Here is a 21,584-nt window from a genome sequence, read left to right on the forward strand (position 1 = left end):
ACAACACCTCTTGTGTATGATGATAATTTTGTATTCAATTTTGTACCAGAACATACTGCTTTTCTAATAGCCTCTTCATTTTTCATTATAGATCCGATAGTTGATTCACGGACTCCAAAATGCTTACCCACAGCTGCCGCACCTTCACCAGTTTGAAGACGATCTAAAATTTGAATTTTTATATCCAAGGAAATGGCTTTCCTTATTTTTTTGATTTTAACCAAAGATTTTAATCCAGCCCTCACATGATGTTGCTGATAACATCATGTGAGGGCTGGATTAAAATATTTGGTTAATGGAATGAAAGTTCGAAAATTACATACAATGTAGCTTACCATCTATTATTTCTTGGCAAAATTATTAATTTTATAACGCGATTTTCATTTTGATTTCACTTACAAAAAGGCAAATGCAAAAAATGCGGTAACTGTGTTGTCTACTCAAACACCAAATTCAAACTGCAAAGAACTGCTTTTTTATGCGCAGTCAGTTATATAATTCGGGGAATTCCCAATAAATGAAATTCGTAAGAATTTTCTAAGTTGATACAAGAAACCAAATTCAAACTGCAAACAACTGTTGTTTTTTTTTTTTTTTTTTTTGTTTTTTTTTGTTTATGCGCAGTCAGTTATGCAATTCAGGGAATTTAGAATTTTCTTAGTTGAAACGAGAATGCAATTCTACAAAATTCTCAGAATTTTCTTGAATTACGGATTTTTTTCTAACTTAGACTTTAGGTTGGCCACGTAAAAGTGAATAAAAATCGCATAAAAAAATTTGATATCCCAATTCGCGTACTCTGAATTTGTGTAAAAAAAATTTACATAAAAAGAGGTTTAGGTGTATATATATATATATTTTTTTTTTTTTTTTGATTTGGTAGTTGTTGGCGCATCGGCTTCTGTGGCCATATTGCACCTCCCAAGGTTTTTGCAGTACTTTGATCCAAGCCAGAGGCGAGAATCGAACCCGCGACCTTTGGGTTGCCGGGCAGGTACTTTACCCACTCGGCTAGCCCAGTCGGCATATATACATATATATTGGAGTTGTGTCTGATGACTTGATTATTAAGGAGTGTTAATGGAGTTATTAGTTTAGTACATACATATATATATATATATATATATATATATATATATATATAAGTGTTTATTGTTTATTCATTAATATGACATAAAATATTAACATTATCATATACTGTTTGCATAACTGCAATGTACATGTTCCATGTGTTCAAATAAAATTTTAATGTTTTTAGTGGCCGTTTTGATTACATGAAAAACATTTTATTGCAAAAACAGTTTCTGAGATACAGACTAACTTTGTTTTTTTTTTAAATACAATCAGTATGTCGGGATTTTGGCCATCGGGAATCAGACTATTGGGATTTTGGGCGGTACCAGTAAATCACATATACATCAAATTTTCGGGAAGTTGTGTTCCAACAGGACAAAGTTTACTTATAATTAGGTGAGTCACGGGATTCAGTATCCAATAGTTTGAATGCTGATTTCCTGTAAAATATTGTAACCACTACCTTTAAGTCTAATATGGGATGTGAATAAGATGCCGAAAGCAGCTGGAGCAGTTGCCACTAGGAAGTCCTGATCATCATCAAATCAGATTTCAGTGATGCCAAGCAGATTAATACATCCTTGGAGAAAAATGTGCTCCATGGTATCAAGCTCATTCTTTAAACTACGCAAATTCTGATATAACATGGTGCATACAGTTGCTTTAGGCAGATCAATGAAGACAGATGGTCTCCAACTTGGAATAACACAGTGCTGCAGGGTATGTTTGAAATAAACAAGTGCAGGGATCAACATTTAGGTTCCATTTGCCCATTCTTATGGATGTGATTGCAATAATTCAGAATGCTCTTCAATGTTGTCCCTATGGCAATACAAAGACTCATTCCAACTGGACAGATTTCATGGTTGAAAAGTGATTCAAACTCTGTGGCATGGCATCTACAGTGATCTTAAGCACATGTGGGATATTTTGTGGAGAGCTTGGTGAATCTATCATTAATTCTAATAGCAGCAAGGTCTTTTATCTCGTCTGCTGTGGTACTAAGAGATAGCCTACTGACAAATACAATCTTTGCCCTATCATCAGTGTTCATTATTTGCATTTTGCTGTAGTATGGAATGGTTCTGATAAACCTGAACTCATTTTCCCATGAGTTAGTTTTTAAATCAGTCATCCTTCTGCTCTCTACCTCACAACCTTTGCATAAATTTGTCAGTTGTTTATTTCTGCTATTGAGTCAATGAAAACATATCAGAACTGTTGCAACTCCTCCCATTATTTGAAATTGGAACACAGCTGTGGAATTACCCTAACAGCTAGTGCAGTATTTGGTTCTGAGAGCAGGACCTGAAGTCTTAAGTTGTGCTGTATTCTGTGAATCCTTCTGGTTGAGATCTCATTTTCTGAATCACTGGTCCTATGTCCATCTGTAGTTTTTTGACCTTCTCAATAATTTCCTCATATCATTTGTGGTTTTAGTTCTTTTCCCTAGTCTTACAACAGAGACCTTTCTTTTGATTGCATCCTCGTCCCCCTCCATAATTGTGCATACTGAACTGCATTTAAACTTCATCTTGATCTCTTTTATATTGATTTCTTTCTGCTTTAACACTTATCACAAATTTGCTTTTCTCAATTGAGTCCACTAGATAGAATACCTTACACTTTAATTCCTTGACAGCAGCAATCATTATGAAATATGATCTCTCGATGAATCATTCTGTTCACTTAGTACCTTGTGTTCCAATGCTATATTAGTTACCAAGTTTAAGACAACAATAAATTACTCTGGACTGATTTGTTTATTTTCTACATGTTTTTCTATAAATGTAGCTAATTCCCTTTGAAAGAATTCTAATTCTGTGTCTTTTGTATCTGTGAAAGTTGACTGACGACCAATACATTACTTCCTGCTATATTGTTTGATTTCACTTCCAAAATTATTTTATTCTTGATAGGAGGTCACAAAAGTTTCTATATTATCTTTTTGTCATTAATTTCTTCCTTTTTCTCTCTGTTCCTATGACATCAAGAGATGTTAAATTTTTATTTTTGCTTTACTGAGACTTCAAATCGCTTATTCCATTACATAAGACAGTTTCCAGTTACATTCTTTGCTTTCTAAATGTTCACATAACCTACATACATTCCGCTCACACCACTTTGTCTTTTTTGTTTTCTGCCATTTCTGATTAATTATGAAACCAGGATTTTTCTTGCCTTGGGTACTTATTAGGAATTACTGCAATTTTCCATTCCCCCCCCCCACAGATTCTGTTCTTACTGATTTATACTATGTATATGCTCACAGTTTAAGGCTTTAGCCCTAAATGCATCTTGATTTATACTATTTAAATGAATTATGCTTCATGTCTTTGAGTTGAAATTCTCCAAATTTGATGTCAAATTTATGCATGCATTTAAAAAATGAGCAGTTAGCAATAGTTCAAATTCTCCAAATTTGATGTAAAATTTATGCATGCATTTAAAAAAAAGAGCAGTTAGCAATAGTTCTAGCTTGTTCTCATAACACTGTGCCCAAGATAGAAACAGTGGAAATACCCAAATATGTCAAGCTGTGGCTAGATAGAGTTGGTCAGAGAGCAGCAACATCATAACCTCAGGAAGAAATGGTAATGAAAGGGAATGCAATGCACGAGTTGAGAGATAGCCATACAAACTCCCAGAAAATATGTAAAATATTACTTTTGTTAGCTATATCAGCTTCCAAATCTTTAGAAAATCTGACGTCTCATTGTTAAGGAACCAGGTTTGACCTGATTCCTTAACAATGAGATCAGTCATATGAAAAAGAAAACACTTCACACATCAAAGAAATATTGAAGAGCATTAAAACACATCAACTCACTTAATCACATACATCCGTAGAGGCATTTATGCAAGATATTTTTGTAACATTTTTTTCTCATTATATTCACCTTGTATTATGAAAAGTAATACAAAAGTAATGCCTTCTTTTTTTCTCAGAAAACTTAATTCCTACAACTATGCCTTTTACATCAATTAACCCTCAATCATCAATAAACACACTGTTATTTTTCCACAAAGTCACCATTTTCTATGCACTCACAGTCAAATTCAGAGGGCTTCGCAAACACTGTGCTTCAGCTTGTCGTCGTCCACAAAATGGGTTCCAGGGAGTGCATCCTTCAGCAGGCAGAAGAGTTGTTAGTCGGAAGGTGCAAGATCCAGGCTATGAGAGGGGCAAGGAAGAACAGTGCACTCCAATTTTGCAATAGCCTCCATCATATGTGCAGAATGGTGTGGAGTCATGCGTTGTCATGGAGGAGAACCTTATTAGGTTTTTGTCTCTTCAAACTCTACGGATGCGGACTTTCAACTTTTTCAATGTTTCCACTTATCGATCTGAGTTGATTGTGGTGCCATGCTATAAGAAGTTCACAAGCAAGACCCCATCTTTGTTCCAAAACACTGTCCCCATGACTTTACCAACAGAAGGTTGTCTTTTGAACTTCTTGTGTGGTGAATTTTGATGGTGCCACTTCATTGACTGTCTCTTCATTTCAGGATCATAATGGTGGACCCAGGTTTCGTCACTTGTGACTATGCGTGAAATAAAAACATCTCTTTCACTCTCGTAGTGCTGGAGAAGTTCTGTACAGATGACTTTCCGGGCTTCTTTGAGCTCATTTGTCAGCATTTTCGGGACCCACTAAGTACAAACCTTGTAGCCTAGTTCCTTTATTATGGTTCCTACTCATCACACCTAGTTCCTACTGCATCACACAATTCGCATGTTGTGATGCAGTGGTCCTCTTTGATCAGCGCATTGATCCGGCTCTTATCTTCTGTTGTCACTGACATTACTGGCCTGCCACTTCAGGGCTTGTCAACAATGTCACTTTGAGGCCCCCACAAATAAAAATACAGGGAACAACAATCCGCCTAACAGAGCAAATGAAGCACCTGAGGATTGTCCTGGACAGGAACCTGACATTCACTCCCCACTTAAAATACATCCAAACGAAAAGCCAAAATTACATGGCCATGGTCAACAGAATCACACAAAGAGACTGGGGTCTTAAATTGCAATTACTTCTACTTCTTTCTAAAGTAACGGAAAAATCAATTAACCACCAACTCTTAAACTACCTAGAAACCTTCTGTCTAATCAACGATCGCCAGTATGGATTCCATCAGTGTCGATCCACTGGTGATATTCTGGCTTATGTTACCCATTTATGGACTAATTCAATGGAAAGGTTTGGTGAAACACAAGTAGTTGCTCTTGACATCTCAAAGGCTTTTGATCGTGTTTGGAATAGAGGTCTTCTAAACAAGCTTCCATCTTATGGTTTGCCAACTGTTTTTAGTAATTGGTTATCCAGTTTTCTCTCTGATCGCTCACTGAGGGTGATAGTAGATGGCTCTCTGTCTTCTAACTTCTCCACTAATGCCGGTGTCCCCCAAGGTTCAGTTCTTTCCCCAACTCTTTTCCTCTTGTATATTAATGACCTTCTTCCATTGACTGGAAATCCTATCCATAGTTTTGCCGATGATAGCACACTGCATTCCACTTTCCATTTTGAGAAACCTTGTCCTCCTCAATCAGCTTCAACTTCTCGAAAATCTGCTACCAATTCCTTAAATGCCGATCTTCAGGTAATTCTCCAGTGGGGCAAAGACAACTTAGTTGATTTCAACCCTTCTAAAACTCAGTCTTGTCTTATATCTCGCAAAAAGGATTCTTCTGCTCCTATCCTTATCTTTAGTGACACTCCGATTTCTAGGCAAAATGATATATCTCTTTTGGAGATTACCCTGACTTCTAATCTCTCTTGGTACAAGCATATTACAAATATTGCTTCCTCTGCATCTAAAAAACTTGGTTTTCTCTTTCGCTCTCACCGTTACTTTTCTTCCAAACAGCTGCTCACTCTGTATAAATCGCAAATCCGCCCTGCCATGAAATATTGTTCCCACATCTGGGAACAATATTCCATCTCAGACTTCTTGATTCCATTCAGAAGAGGGCAGTTAGGTTAATTAATGATTCATCTCTAACAGAGTCTCTCCACTCGCTTTCTCATAGATGTACTGTTTCTGCTGCATGCCTCTTCTACAGATACTTCCATGGGCACTGTTCTGAATTGGCTTCTATAATTCCCGCTCTCTCTTTCAAAACAGTCCAAACATGTGCCGCCACCAGCAAACATCCATTTACTGTCCAACTTCAAACCCACAGAACCAACTTTTCATCTTCCTCATTTATTCATTCAACTGCCGTTTTCTGGAACAACCTTCCTTCATACGTATTTCCTGAAAATTACAATCTACAGAAGTTCAAGTCCAATGTCAACAAATATCTTCTTTCATCTTCTCAACCTCCAACCCAAGCACGGTACTAAGTACTATAGGTTCTAATACCTCTCGTGTTTGGGATTCACATAAAAAAAAAAAGCCACACACTGTCCTTGCTCTATAAGGTTGCCTTTATGCCACTCATCAGCTATGCCTCCAGCATATGGTACCACAAAGCAATAACGGCAATGAATAGAAAGAAACTTGACATGGTACAGTGCTCCATACTGCTGACTATATCTAAGGGGTACTGTATGGTCAGCACCCACGCCTACAAGTGCTGGTCGCTGCCTCCCCCTTGACCTGGAGATTGTCCAGACAGGCCTATTGCATAGCCTCACAAAAGGCATAATAGTAACCTGCCTTGCCTATACCACAGACCCAACAACCACCCTCACGATGGAGAAAAGACGACTTGATGCTCAACTAATGCAGATATAGCAGGACGGCTGGACTAATTCCACCAAGGGAAACATCACCAGGAAATTCATACCCAATGTCGAAAAGACCTATCCAAAGTCACCACATTGGTTTTCCCCCAAGGTCTACATGCTACCTTCCTGCTAACAGGACACGGACCCATTAGGGAGAAACTCTCCATCCTAGGCATCACTAACAATCCACTATGTCACTGTGGACTCCCTGAAAGTTGGGAGCACTTAATGTACAGATGTGAACTATATGAAGATCTCAGATGCCAACTAATAACAAAAATATATTACCTGCCACTAGACCAGGAACATCACATCCTGAATGATGAAAGGTACTACAATGCTTTCAAGGTATTTGCCCACGATCTCTTCGAGAGACGAAAAACCTTCCCGCTCAACTAAGACATAATTCTGATGTCCAATGTCCCTCCAGTAGCAACCAAGGTATACATCCACCCACAACCAAACCAAGCCTGGCAACAAAACTGATAGTACAACCTGGATGCAACCTGTGTACCAGGAACGATGTCTTCACCAGATACAGCACTTGTGTGATCTGGACTCTGCACCGACCTTGACAACCTGCAACTCTGCTGCCAGCATCATCTGACGATTTGTATCACGATTCCTTGCGTGGTACCTGTAACCCCTCACCCCTTGTAGGGAGAGAAGTTCTGTCTCCAACAAACTTTCTTAGGGTTGACTGATGACCAAATTGTACCTGTGGCAAGAGTGAAGACTAGGCACACATTCTTTATAAATGTACAATCTATGAAATCCAAAGAACACAGTTAATAGCTGAAATTGGTCCCCCTCTCAAGGGGACAGGAACACCAGTTTATTATAAATGAAAATATATATAAAGCACTCAAGCTTTACCCAACAAGTATTTGAAATTAGATGAAGCATGCAGAGACAGGTCCTACAGCCTCCCCCCCCCCACAGTCAAGCAACAATCAATAAACAAAGTGCCCATGTCTCCCACCATGCCCAAATAATGACATAATCGGACTGTTGAATGGTAGCTGTAGCTACAAAATTAATCACAAAATTGAAAAATTGTCACATTTGACCAATTGACAAATGAATTACAAAAAGTAATTACAAAACTGACAAACTAAGGATCTTGCCACACAACTTACAAAACCAGGCTCTCCTGGCCACTGACACCTGATGAGATGCCAGTTTTGTAAGCTGTTTGGCAACATCCTTATTTTGTCAATTTTGTAATTATTTATCTCTTATTATACATATTTTATGTTACCTTCTATACCTCTTCATTTTTTTTCACTTTACACACACAATGTAATATGGAACAGACGAATAAGCAATGTACAACCCCAGGGGCTCACATCTGGTGAGTATGGGCTTGGCACACCCAGGGTCCTGAGCTGGATATCATCATCCTTCTCTTTCTTGGCGATTCCTTTCTACTTTCTTTCTTTCTTTCTCTCTCTCAGGAATTTTTTTTTGGCTGGTGCAGCATAAGCCTCGGGCTTCCTTGCACCATATGGCTAATAATAATAATAATATAAATCGAAAAGCTGTAAAAGGTTGTATTATACAACTTGTATAATACTTGTTTTATAGAGAACACAAGAATATAGGGAACACAAAAAAAAAAAAGTTATATTACACAACCTCTGTCATTATCAAGAGTCAACCACAGAAATTGCAAAAAAAAAAAAAAAAAGACAGACACACGTAGACCTCTTTTCTCATGTAATCTTTATGCAAGTAAACATCAATTAGATTTTGATTTAGAATTTAGCAAATAAGGCTAAATTTGCCAAAAACACTTATAAAAGAAAAACAAGCACATTGTTTACAACTAATCCAACAGAGGATTAAATAAAATAAGTAAAAATAAAAAACACTGTTACCAAAGTAAAAATACTTCTAAAAATGTAGGAAATTATTAGCACCTAAACTAAGACTATAATCACCTCAAACAGGGAAAACAGGAATCAGCAAATCCCAGAAGGAAACAGAAACAAATCCCTGTGTGTGAACATGCACACTACTTGCCAGACAGACCCCCCCCTTGTGACTTTTTCTCTTCCCTAAACTGAAAAGTGTACTTAAGGGAACCCATTTTCAATCCACTGAAGGCATTCAGAAAAAAATTACTGAAGTGTTAAAAGGGCTTAAGGGTGACTTCCAGAAATGTTTCTGTGCTGGGAAGGAATGTAAGCCCAAGGCAATTATTTTGAAGGGATAAATATTTCATAACAGTATTTATTTTATTGCAACAGTCTCATCATTTAATAGCCACACCTTGTATACTACAGCTCCATAGTCTAATCATGGCCAGATTAAAGAACAGTATAAATTCAGTAAAACTGCCTATTAACACTTCAAGATGTTGAGGATTTGTGTAAAGGATGTTTAATTTCCGGAGACATATAGTTTACACATACATAATATGTTTATGAAATTTTAGTTTGGTGTCTAAAAACCTAATAGTCTTATAGAATTTGTCATGAGTATTTCTATTCATTTCAGTTTTAATTCAGGTTTCAGATAAAGGGACCGCAATTTGATAATCATTGTATTTTATCCAAGTTTCAATTCTAGTTATTGCCAATTATAGTTATCTTACGATAGTATAGTATCGTAGCTGTACTCAATGATTAACAGGAAATAGCAAGATCATCTGCACACATGAATGTTTCCACCATAGCTTTCAAATTATGTTTCTAGCAGGTAAAGCAAAAAACAGTTGCACTTAAAATCAACCCTTGAGGTAATTTATTTATTTATTTATTGTACTAGATGGTCCCAGCCAGCTTTACTGGCAGCCCACCACTACTATTTACATATTAGCATTAGTAGAGGCATACGATGCAAGAAAGCAAGCTTATGCAGCATCAGCCAAAAAAAAAAACCCTCCATTCGTTCCAAATGCCTATCCAGCTCAGCCTTAAATTTATTTAGGCTATCAACTTCCACAACAAAAGATGGAAATCTTTTCCACCAATTAACTACCCATTGGCTAAAGGAAAATTTCCACACATCTATTCTACAATTGTCTTTCCTCAATTTGAAACTGTGCCCCCTCAGGTTCTTAGTCTGGGCAAGACAAAGAATCCCATCAGCATTCAGCTTGCTCAACCCATTCAAGGCCTTATACAAAGGGTACTAGGAAAGTTTTGCAATATGATGCAACAATGAATCACAGGAAGCTGCTTGTTGCTGCATGTTGAGACATGTTCATACGTGCATAGTAGCCGCTGTGCCAAGTCGATGGGCTCAGTTATTCATTAGTAGTGAGAGTGTAAAGTGCTTGCGATGGCATCGTGGTCACGAAATGAGATAAGGACAGTTTTGCGGTATAATTTCGTGCTTGGTTTAACCATAGACCAGTGCTTAGAAGAAATGACTCTTGCACTAGATGATGATTGTCCACATCGTACAACGATATTCAGGTGGTATAGAGAATTCCAAAGGGGAAATTTCACTCTGGAGGATTCGGAGAGGCCGGGAAGGCCACGAACGTCAGTTACGGAGGAAAACGTTACTGCTGTGAGGAAAATGCTTGACGAAAACAGGCGAGTGACCTACCAACAGATAGAGGATACTTTGGGCCTAAATGCACCAGCAATTCGTTCGATTCTGCAAGATCATTTGCACGTGAAGAAACTTTGTTCTCTCTGGGTGCCGCATCAACTGACTGAAGAGCAGATGACACGACGTGTGACTTGGTGCCGGAAGATGTTAAAAAAGTTTGATAAGGGACAATCTCGGTATGTGAACAACATCGTGACAGGTGACGAGACTTGGCTGTACTATTACGATCTGCCGACCAAGGCTCAAAACAAAGTTTGGGTCTTTGATGATGACGACACACCCGTAATTGTCAGAAAATCCCGATCTGTAAAGAAGAAAATGATAGCTGTTTTTTTCAAATCGAGTGGAATTGTGGAACGTGTCGTTTTGGACATGCAGAAGACAGTCACAGCTAAGTGGTATACTGAACAATGCCTGCCTAAAGTCATTGGATCTATGAAGAACCTGCAGCCAAAGTCAAGAATGGACACCTGGTACCTCCATCACGAAAATGCTCCAGCTCACCGCGCCAAAGCCTGCACCGAATATTTGACCACGACAGGACTGAAACTTCTCGAGCACCCTCCCTACAGTCCAGACCTTGCTCCCTGCGACTTTGCACTGTTCCCGCATGTGAAAATGAAGCTAAAAGGGAGGCGGTTTTCCAATGATGAGGACCTTCTACGGGCTTGGGACAACGAGTGTGCTTTACACCCTAGTGAAACTTGGCAGAACTGGTTTAAAGATTGGTTTCGGAGGATGGAGAGGTGTATTGAATGTAGAGGAAATTACTTTGAAAAAATTAAATAAACAAAGCTGTATTGCAAAACTTTCCTAGTACCCTTTGTACACCTCAATCAGATCACCTCGCAGGTGCCTACTCTCTCCAGGCACTGCAATTTGCAGAACTTAAGCCTTTCTTGGTTTGGTTTTTAATGGTGCATTGGCAGCTAAAGCCATAATGCGCCAAGTCAAATTTAAAATGCTACTAAACATTTTGGTAGCCAAGGCTACCACCTTTCTTGGTAAGAGCACCCTTTTATACCTCTCATCATCTTGTTGCCCTTCTTTGTACTTGTTCTAGCAATTCTACATCCTTCCTAAAATGAGGCCTCCAGACCTGTAAACAGTACTCTAGGAGTGGCCTGGCCATTGCCTTGTATAACAGAATAATCACCCCCCTGTCCCTGCTAGCAAAATTCCTATATCATTGACAAGACTCCATGACCTGCCCTGACAGCCCATCTGCACTGCTCAGCGAACTTCATATTTTACTGCACAATTACCCCCAGGTCTTTTTCACTTTCCACTTCCCCGAATGTGGTACCACACAGTTGGTGCATTTCTCTTTGGTTATTGCTACCCATATGCAGTACTTTGCATTTGTCAATGTTAAACTTCAGTTGCCACTTCTCAGCCCATTTTCCCAACTTATCTAGATACAGTTGGTGTAGCTTACTGTCTTTATTATCGTTAACAACTCTGCCAACCTTTATCATCTGCATAAAACCTGATATACCTCCATCAATAATATCATTGATAAATATACAAAACAACAATGGGCCCAACACCGACCCTGGGGACCTCCACTTATAACATTTGCTGAAAGTGAGAAAAACGTTGCTTTTTGGTAGTACAAACACCATCCAGTTTGGTCATTATTCTTTTAGAACTTATGCTGCACTTTAAGTTATTCAGTAATTTCTTTCTTGTAAACATTAAGTAGATCCAATTCTGAAATGATCCCTTTAAAGCTGCTTAAAATCTGTGGAATTACTGAAATGGGAAGGCTGCCAAAAGTCGTTTGGTTCAAGACCTGGCTAAGATGATTAGGATGAGATGTTTCCACAAGAAGATCTGAATGAAGTTGTTTAATTATTTTAGGAGGGCCTGCTACAGACTTCTGCCAAAGAAATGGAGATAAGCTGCATTCCTATTTTTAATCACACATGTGCTGATAACAAATGTATGATTAGGAATAGGAATGCAGGCAAGTCTGGTGAAGAATCATTTTTGTGACTCTTTTTGATTGAGATGTCTCATGTTCAAGGTCTGAGCTTACAGACACTATAATCTCTGAGATCAAGGGATCCATGTTTGCTTCTTTTTTCCCAAAGTAGATTTATCCTCAGGTTACTGGCCCTGCACATGGAAAGGCAAGCCCATGAAATGGAGGTACAGTGGACTGGATTACAAGTGATCATATATCTTCTGTGAATGGGATTAAGCAGTTATCTACAAGCTTCATTTTCTCAGCTATATGCAAAAGTGATTTTGGAATTATGAACTGGGTACTGTGAAGAACACCAATTGAAAAAAGACTTACCATGTTGGAAAAATCAAATGACAGTAATAATAAAATCAATGGACCAGGTGATAAACTTTGAACAATAGGCATTCAGAAATCAAGTCATCGTTGTTGTTGTTGTTTGGTTTTTAGGAGCATTAGCAACTAAGGCCATATTGCTCTGGGAATATGCGGTGGTCATTCCTTGACCTTTCTGCATCCTCATATTTGGTGGTGACGGGCTCAAACCCCGGTCTAATCAAGATGCGTGTGCTACGAACTGCTGCTCCTTTCCATCTGGCTACAGAGGCGCCAGAAATCAAGTCAATGGACTCTTTTTGTGCACTGGTATTGATGGGGAGAGGATGGCTATAATGTCCTATTAACTCCAGCTAGAATAGTTTTAAAAAAACCAACAAGGCTTTTTAGTGATGTAGCGAACAATCCTAGACTGGTTTTGAAATGTTAATCTTCCAAATGCTAGTTGTTAAAGCAGGCACTAAGTCTTGCTGTGCTATTAATTAAGAAACACATAAAGTCCAAGGAAGTGAAGCCAGTCGACATCGATGGACAGGGCAGTGTCGAGTCAGTTTGGTGCGACATAAGCATAGGGAAATCAAAATTGAGAGTAGGAATGTGATATAGGCCTAATGACTCTGATGAGTATAATAAGATATTGTACAGGGAAATAGAGTGGGCCAGTAAATCAGAGAGTCTTATAATGGGGGACTTTAATTTCCCAGATATTGACTGGAATTTGTGGGTTGGTCACTCGCACACTAGCAAGGCTTTTGTGGATTTATTGGATGATTGTTTTCTACATCAGCATGTTCGTGAGGCAACAAGAGGGAGCAATACTCTTGATCTGATTATCAGTAGTGATTCTTCATGCATTAAGAACCTGCAGATAAATGAACCACTAGGTGGCAGTGATCACAGTGTGTTGAAGTGGGATTTACTCAAGGAGGTAACTACCATCAGAGGTAAAGGGAAGGGTTTTTGTTTTCGTAAAGGCGACTATGATGGTCTGAGACAGTATTTAAATTCTATACAGTGGGACCAACTGATGATGTTACCAACAGCAAACTCAAAATGGGAAGCATTCAAGGAACTAATCTTGGAGGCTACCAGGCTTTACATACCAACTAAGAAATATTGTTCAAGGTTTAGGCCTAAATGGTTGTCAGATGAACTAATGAGACATGTGGCAGAGAAGAAAAATGCATGGGATACATACAAATTAATGGGTGACATGGAAGCCTATGATAGATATAAGTTGGTCTGTAACCAAGTCACAAAGGAGATTAGGCAGGCAAAGGCAGACTATGAAAAATCCTTGGCAAAGGATGCAAAGAAAAACAGAAAAGAGTTCTTTACATACTTGAACTCGAAAAGGAAAGGGATGAATCAGATTGGTCCACTGGATATTGATGGGTCAACAGTTGAGGATCCTGCTCAGATGGCTAACAATCTAAACGAGTATTTTGCATCTACATTCACGCATGAGGAGTTATTCAGGAAGGAGAATGATGTAGGTAAAGTAAACATTGGCAGTGAGCTGGATGATTTTGTAATAACTGAGAGGAAAGTGGAGGAGAGATTGTTGAGGATAAACATAAAAAAGGCACCTGGGGTGGATGGGATCTATCCAGTTATATTAAAGGAGGCAGCAAAGGAAGTATGCAAACCCCTAGCCATAATTATGAGAGCTTCTTTGGACTCAGGGGAGGTACCCATAGACTGGAGATGTGCAAATGTAACCCCAATTCACAAAGGAGGATCAAAGGCTGACACAAGTAATTATAGACCTGTTAGTTTAACTTCTGTTCCAGGTAAATTAATGGAGGCACTGGTTAAAGAAGCACTGCAGGATCATCTAGACAAGAATTCAGTTATAGCTCAGACGCAGCATGGTTTTGTTAAGGGCAGGTCTTGCCTGACCAATTTGATTGGATACTATGATGTAGTCACAAAAGAACTGGATGCAGGGAATAACTTTGATATTATATATTTGGATCTTAGAAAGGCTTTTGATACTGTTGCACATGGAAGACTGCTGCACAAATTGGAGCAGTGTGGCATTGGAGGCAAATTGCTGCTATGGATAAGGGGATGGTTGAGTGGCAGAAGACAGAGAGTGGTAATCAATGGACACTGCTCAACGTGGACTAATGTTATTAGTGGAGTTCCTCAAGGTTCAGTGTTGGGTCCGTTGTTGTTTTCGGTGTTTATGAATGATATTGATGATGGGATATCAAGTTTAATGTCCAAGTTTGCAGATGATACAAAGGTTGGCAGGGTCGTTAAGGACAATACTGACGCTATGCTGCTGCAACAGGATCTGGAAAGGTTGAACAGATGGGCTGAGAGGTGGCAAATGAGGTTTAACATCGACAAATGTAAAGTGCTGCATATGGGAAACAGTAACCCCAGAGCAACGTATCAACTCTGCGGTACTACACTGACAGTGGTGGAGAATGAAAAGGACCTGAGGGTAATTGTGCAGGCAGATATGAAGTTCTCTGAGCAGTGCAGACGAGCTGCAAGAGTAGCTCATGGTGTCTTGTCAATGATATACAGGAATTTTTCTAGCAGGGATAAGGAGGTGATTATTCCCTTGTATAAGGCAATGGTAAGGCCACATCTTGAGTACTGTATACAGGTCTGGAGGCCTCATTTCAAGAAGGATGTAGAGCTGCTGGAACGGGTACAGAGAAGGGCAACAAGATTAGTAAATGGAACAAAGGGTTGCTCTTACGAAGAAAGGCTTAAGTTTTGCAAATTACAGAGTTTGGAGACTAGGCACCGGCGAGGTGATCTGATAGAGGTGTATAAGGCTTTGAATGGTTTGAGCATGCTCAATGCCAATGGGATTCTTCATCTTTCTCAGAATAATCACCTCAGAGGGCATAAATTCAAATTGAGGAAGGACGGATGTCGGATAGATGTGCGGAAATTTGCCTTTGGCCAGCGGGTGGTTGGTTGGTGGAACCGACTTCCATCACTTGTTGTTGAAGTTGATAGCCTAAACAAATTTAAAGCTCAACTGGACAGGTATTTCGAACGAACGGAGGGGTGAAATGGGAGTGGGTTTTTTTTTTTTTTTTTGGCTGATGCTGAATAAGCTTGCTTTCTTGCATCATATGCCTCTGCTAATGCTAGTAGTCAGGACATTAAAAATATGTTTACTGGTGATGGAAGTTACAAGTTACATCAGCCCAAAATTAAGAACACCAAAGAAACTCATAATAATTCAGTTGATGGCACAAAGGATGTTGAGATGATGGAGTCCAGCCTTAAACTTAAAGATTCTAGTTTACTAGTTACTAGGTCTCCTATATTGCAGCCTTATATCATAATTTATGATGTGGATCAAGATTTGGAAGAAAGGGATTTCATGAAGGATTTTATGTTAGGAACTTCAGTTTTCTTCCCAGAAAATTTTGCCATCCAGATGGCATTATGAAGTAGCTGGGTGGGGAAGTGTAATACTTTGCAATATTATAAAATTTTCTGTTATTTATAAATATGACTTAAGCGATCCAGAGCAAAAATTAATTGCATAATTTAACATTATATGCTCCTGTTGCATTGACCTCAATGCATAGTATGTTCGAATTAATACTGATATAGATCAGTAAGCAGTACCATACGGTACCACGAGAATCGCTTATATTTTAGCCAGGTGGTCAGTTAAATTCACCGGGCGGCGCACTCATTTGATAGATCCTGGGGAGAACACAACCTACATGACTGGGACATTCTAAAGGATGAATTCTTTAATGATTGTACAATGCAATTTCATGACTTAACACTGGTACAGAACAAAACTGGATTGTGGAAGTATTTAAGATTTGTAATATATTAGAAAAATCAAGTCATATCTTCTTGGGTCACAACAGTCACGGATTTAAATAATATTTTATTACAATACGTTACAGATCCCTTCACTATGGACACAATGCAGATCGGTGCAGTAATCAGGATATTGTGATCTCGAACTGTGCAGATGGTTGTCATTCTTACCATGAATGGCCAGCAAAGAACGATAAATCAACTGAGTGAACTGCCGGACCGTGCAATGTCCTTCTCACTCAGTATGAAGTAAATCATGTCCTTCCTATGCTAAAATGCACATTGAAATGACTGAAATGTTAAGAGGCAAAGTCAGATTGTGACCACTCCGTTTAAAATCTATTCAGAATGGTTCTACTTCACAAGATTGAAAGAAGCAATAACTAATGACAATATAGATCCATCTATATATTGAAAATATATGCAGAGTTGCCAAAGGTTGGCTAGGACTGCCTAGTATAATAAATAAATAAATGTACACAATATACTCACTGTACTCAAATTCAGCATGCTTTATGTCTGCACAGCACCATGTTTCCAATATCCCTATTTGATGACAACACATTCACTTAATTTAAGCATATATACGTAAAACTGCACTAGGAGTAATGTGCCTCAATGTATATACAAGTTCAAAATGCACCCAAGCACTGTGCCATAATGTATACCAGTAGTCATTCTTAAGCAGTCAACCAAAGATTGCCATAAACAAAGCTACATAAAATTATCAACTACCCAGTATTGGCACACACTGATTGAACAATTTTGAAATGTTTGGCTTTTGTTTCTATACTTCGCACACAGTTTTATTTGTTTTTGGTTATATTTATAACCATCAGGGATAAACAATTTTTCCCCTCCACACAGTGGAGGTTAACTGAGGGAGGGGGACTGACTACTACTCTGTAGTTGGTCTCACTGAATAGAAATGTAGCAAATAGATATATGAATATATATCTATCAAGTGAAGAATCAACTCATACGAAAATCAGTCAACGAAATTTCAATGGGAAATACATAACACAATACTCAAATAACACAGTAGCTCCTAATGCTTAGGAACCAGCTCAACAGGATTGAATGCCACCATCGTTCAAAATTATTTACAATAATCATGCACAAAATGGGATGAAAAGGATTTCTTTTAAAACTATATCATTTAGAGAGAGCAATACTCTTGATCTGATTATCGGCAGTGACTGTTCATGCATTAAGAATCTGCAGATAAAAGAAACGGTAAGTGGCGATGATCATTGTATATTAATAAGGAATTTATTTAAAGAAACAACTATCATCAAGGGTAAGGTGAAGAGATTTTGCTTTTGTAAAGGAGACTACAGTGCTCTCAGACAGTTTTTAAATTCTATATAGTGGGACCAACTGATCTTACCATCAGCAAATTCTAAAGGGGAAGCAATCAAGAAAATAATCATAGAAGGTTACTAGGCTTTTCATATAAACTAAGACATAGCATTCAAGGCTTAGACCTAAATGGATATCAGATGAACTAATGAGACTTGCTGCAGGGAAGAAAAATGCATGGATGCACATAAATTATCAAGTGATACAGAAGCCTAGGGTAGATATAAACTAGTGTGCAAACAATTCACAAAGGTTTGGCAAGCGAAGGCAGATTATGATAAATATTTGGGAAACAATGCAAAGAAAAATTACAAAGATTATTTTCTTATGTAAACACTAAAAGGAAGGGGATGAATCACATTGGGTGACTTGATATCTCTGGTTGAACTGTTAATGATCCTTCAGGTTCCTGACAAACTGGATAAGTATTTTGCTTCTACACTCACATATTAGGAATTTTTTAGAATGGATGCCAGAAGTTTATGAAACTCTACCAGAGGGAGCTAAATTATTTTGTAATAACTAAGAGGAAAGTGGAAGAGTAACCGCTGAAGTCAAGAAAGGCACCTGGGGTAGATGGAATCTATCCAGTTATATTAATAGAGGCAGCAAATGAGATATGCAAACCCTTAACCATAATTATGAGAGCATCCTTGGAATCAGGGGAGGTCTCTGTGGGCTGGAGATGTGCAGGTCTGTAATTACAAAGGTAATTACAGCCCTGTTAGTTTAATTTCTGTTCCAGGGAAAATAATTGTCTGTGGTAAAAGAAGTAATGCAGGCTCATCTAGACAAAAAACCCCAGGGGCTCACATCTGGTGAGTATGGGCTTGGCAAACCCAGGGTCCTGAGCTGGATATCATCATTCTTCTCTTTCTTGGTGATTCCTTTCTACTTTTCTCTCTCTCTCTCTCAGGGTAACTCGGGAATTTTTTTTTTTTTTGGCTGGTGCAGCATAAGCCTCAGGCTTCCTTGTACCATGTGGCTAATAATAATAATAATAATAATAATAATAAAACTGCAATTACATGCCAAACACAGCATGAGTTTAAGGGGAAGTCTTGTCTGACCAATTTGACTGGATACTATGATGTGGTCACAAAACAACTGGATGCAAAAAATAATTTTGATATCTTATACCTGATTTCAGAAAAACTTTTGATGCTGTTGTACATAAAAGCCTACTGTACAAATTTGAGTAGTGTGACATTAAGGGCAAGCTATGGATAAAAGGATGGTTAAAGTGGGAGTTATTTGGTTTTTAGGAGAATTAGCAACTAAGGCCATATTGCTCCGGGAATATGCGGTGGTCATTCCCTGACCTTTCCGCATCCTCCGTATTTGGTGGTGACGGGCTCAAACCCCGGTCTAATCAAGAAGCATGTGCTACGCACTACTGCTCCTTCCCACCTGTAAAGTGGGAGAAAACAGAGTTGTTATCAATGAACACTGATCTTTGTGGACTAATGTTATTAGCAGAGTCCCCAGGATTCGGTGCTGGGCTATTGTTTTTCTGCATTTATTAATGATTTTGATGAAGGCAAATCACGCATAATGTAAACACATTTGCAGATGATACAGAAGTTAGCAGGGTGGTTATTATCAGTAATGACAATATACAACAAGATCTAGAAAAATTAGGCAGTTGGGCTGGGAAATGGCAATTGAAGTTTAACATTGAAAAATGCAAAGTACTACGTATGGGTAGCAGTAATCCCAGATTAACGTTCCAACTGTGTGTTACTATCCTCAATGTTACTATGCAAATGACCTGCAGTTAATCATTCAGTCAGATATGAAGTTCTCTAAGAACTGCAGACTAGGTGCCAGTACAGCACATGGGGTTTTGTCCATGTTATACAGGAATTTTGCTAGCAGGGAAAAAGGTGATTATTCCATTGTCTAAGGCAGTGGTCAGGCCACATCTTGAATAGAAACCATCAAGCCTACAGGTCTGAAGGTCTCATTTTAGGAAGAATGAAGAGCTGCTGGGGCAGGTATAGAGAAGGGTAATGAGATTGGTAAGGCAAACAAAGGGTGCAAACAAAAAAGCTTCACTTCTTCAAACTACAGCATCTGGAGACTAGGCACCTGCGAGGTGATCTGATTGAGGTTTTTATGGTTTTGAATGGATTGAAGCTCAATGCTGATGACATTCAAACAAATTCAAATTGAGAAAGGAGGGTTGCAGATTAGATATGCGGAAATTTGCCTTTAGCCAGCGGGTGCTTGATTGCACAAACTTTCATTTGTTGTTGTGGAAGTGGATAGCTTAAATAAATTCATGGGAGAACTAGAGACAAACTATTGCAGGCAATGTATGGGTGAAATTGGATTTTTTTTTTTTTATTATTGGCATGCTGTCTTGCGTCATCTGCCACTACTAATACCATATGCATTCACGACTAGCAATCTTTTAATAGTTAGTTAAAGTATGGCTATAAGAAGTACAAAGGCAATAGCTTCTTAAGACTTTTAATTAATAAATTTCTTACCAAACTATAGTACTTTCGAGTACCATATCAATTCCGAATCCAAAAAAAAAATTATAAAAGAAACAAAATATTTCAAAAACTAAAATAATACACAGTTACTGCATACAACTTCTCTCATTAATGTTCTGTTCAGCTTCAAAATGAATCTGAACTCCGGAAACCGCGTATATTCAATTCTGTACACCAAACAATTCTCAGCAAAGCACAACTGCAAGTCATACTCAGTATAAACGATACACACACAACATTATCCGACAATTATGACCGCTAGGGAGCATAAATTCAAATGAAAGCTTGTTTCCTTAAAGTCACTTAAAAATATTAAAAAATACAAAAAAGGACTTTATTTTTTATTATTATACAATTTTTATTATTTTTATTATTGGACAAAAAGCTGCTCCTCTTGTGAATTTTGCAAATAATGTGTTTTGCACTGCAATGTTGGTTGCAGAAATTTCGAAATGCATCTGTTAGATGGGATATACACTGAGTGATCACTGAATTATGAACACCTGCCTAATACTTTGTAGATCCTCTTTATGCCCTCAGTACAGCAGCAATCCGACGTGGCATTGGTTCAAAAAAATGTCGGAAGCGTTCGGGAGGTGTGGCCAACCAAGCTGTGTGTAATGCTGTCAGCAATGCAGGTATGGAGGTGATTGGTGAATCCATACGCCTGATATGCCTTTCCATAGTGTCTCACAAGTGCTCTATGGGATTGATATCAGCGGGGTTCGGAGGCCAATCGATATACTGGAAGTCAGAACTATGTTCCTCAAACCATTCCTACATCAAGTGCCCGATGGCTCGGCGCACTGTAATCTTTGAAGACACCATTGCCATTTGGGAAAAAGTGTAGCATACCGGGTTGCACACAGTCAGCAAGCAGTTGACGATAGCGGAGACCACTGATGCGTTGTTCCACATGCACTAGGGGTCCAAGTTCCTGCCAGTGAAACATGCCCAACACCATACAACCGCCTCCACCGGGCTGCACTTTTGATACCACACTTGATGGATCAAGAGCCTCATATTGTTGACGACAAATCCGTACACGACCATCCACGGTGTGGAGTAAATAACGTGACTCATCCGACCAGCGCACCTTCTTCCAGTCTTCTAACATCCAACTAGCATGCTCTTTGCACCAGGCGAGTCTTTTACGCCGTTGAACCTTGGTTAGCAGCGGATTCCGTAGGGGTCGTCTCTGGTATAGCCCATACGTGC

The 21,584-nt window shown here is 38.7% G+C and overlaps 1 protein-coding gene across 2 annotated transcripts in view; it reads right to left on the reverse strand.

Moving 5' to 3' along the window:
• The window catches only part of Rpn10 (regulatory particle non-ATPase 10), a 267,771-nt gene extending 247,184 nt beyond the window's left edge, over positions 1 to 20,587 (reverse strand). For both annotated transcript variants that reach the window (XM_090385019.1, XM_090385020.1), the window contains exon 1: positions 20,358 to 20,587. In XM_090385019.1, the coding sequence (XP_090241145.1) occupies positions 20,358 to 20,383 (26 nt within the window). In that variant the 5' untranslated portion in view covers positions 20,384 to 20,587. The remainder of the gene's footprint in view (positions 1 to 20,357) is intronic.
• Between the last annotated feature and the right edge of the window lie 997 nt (positions 20,588 to 21,584).

The sequence above is a fragment of the Mastigoproctus giganteus genome, chromosome 11 (assembly GCF_048544385.1).
Source record: "Mastigoproctus giganteus isolate SK-2022 chromosome 11, ASM4854438v1, whole genome shotgun sequence".
Taxonomy (NCBI): domain Eukaryota; kingdom Metazoa; phylum Arthropoda; class Arachnida; order Uropygi; family Thelyphonidae; genus Mastigoproctus; species Mastigoproctus giganteus.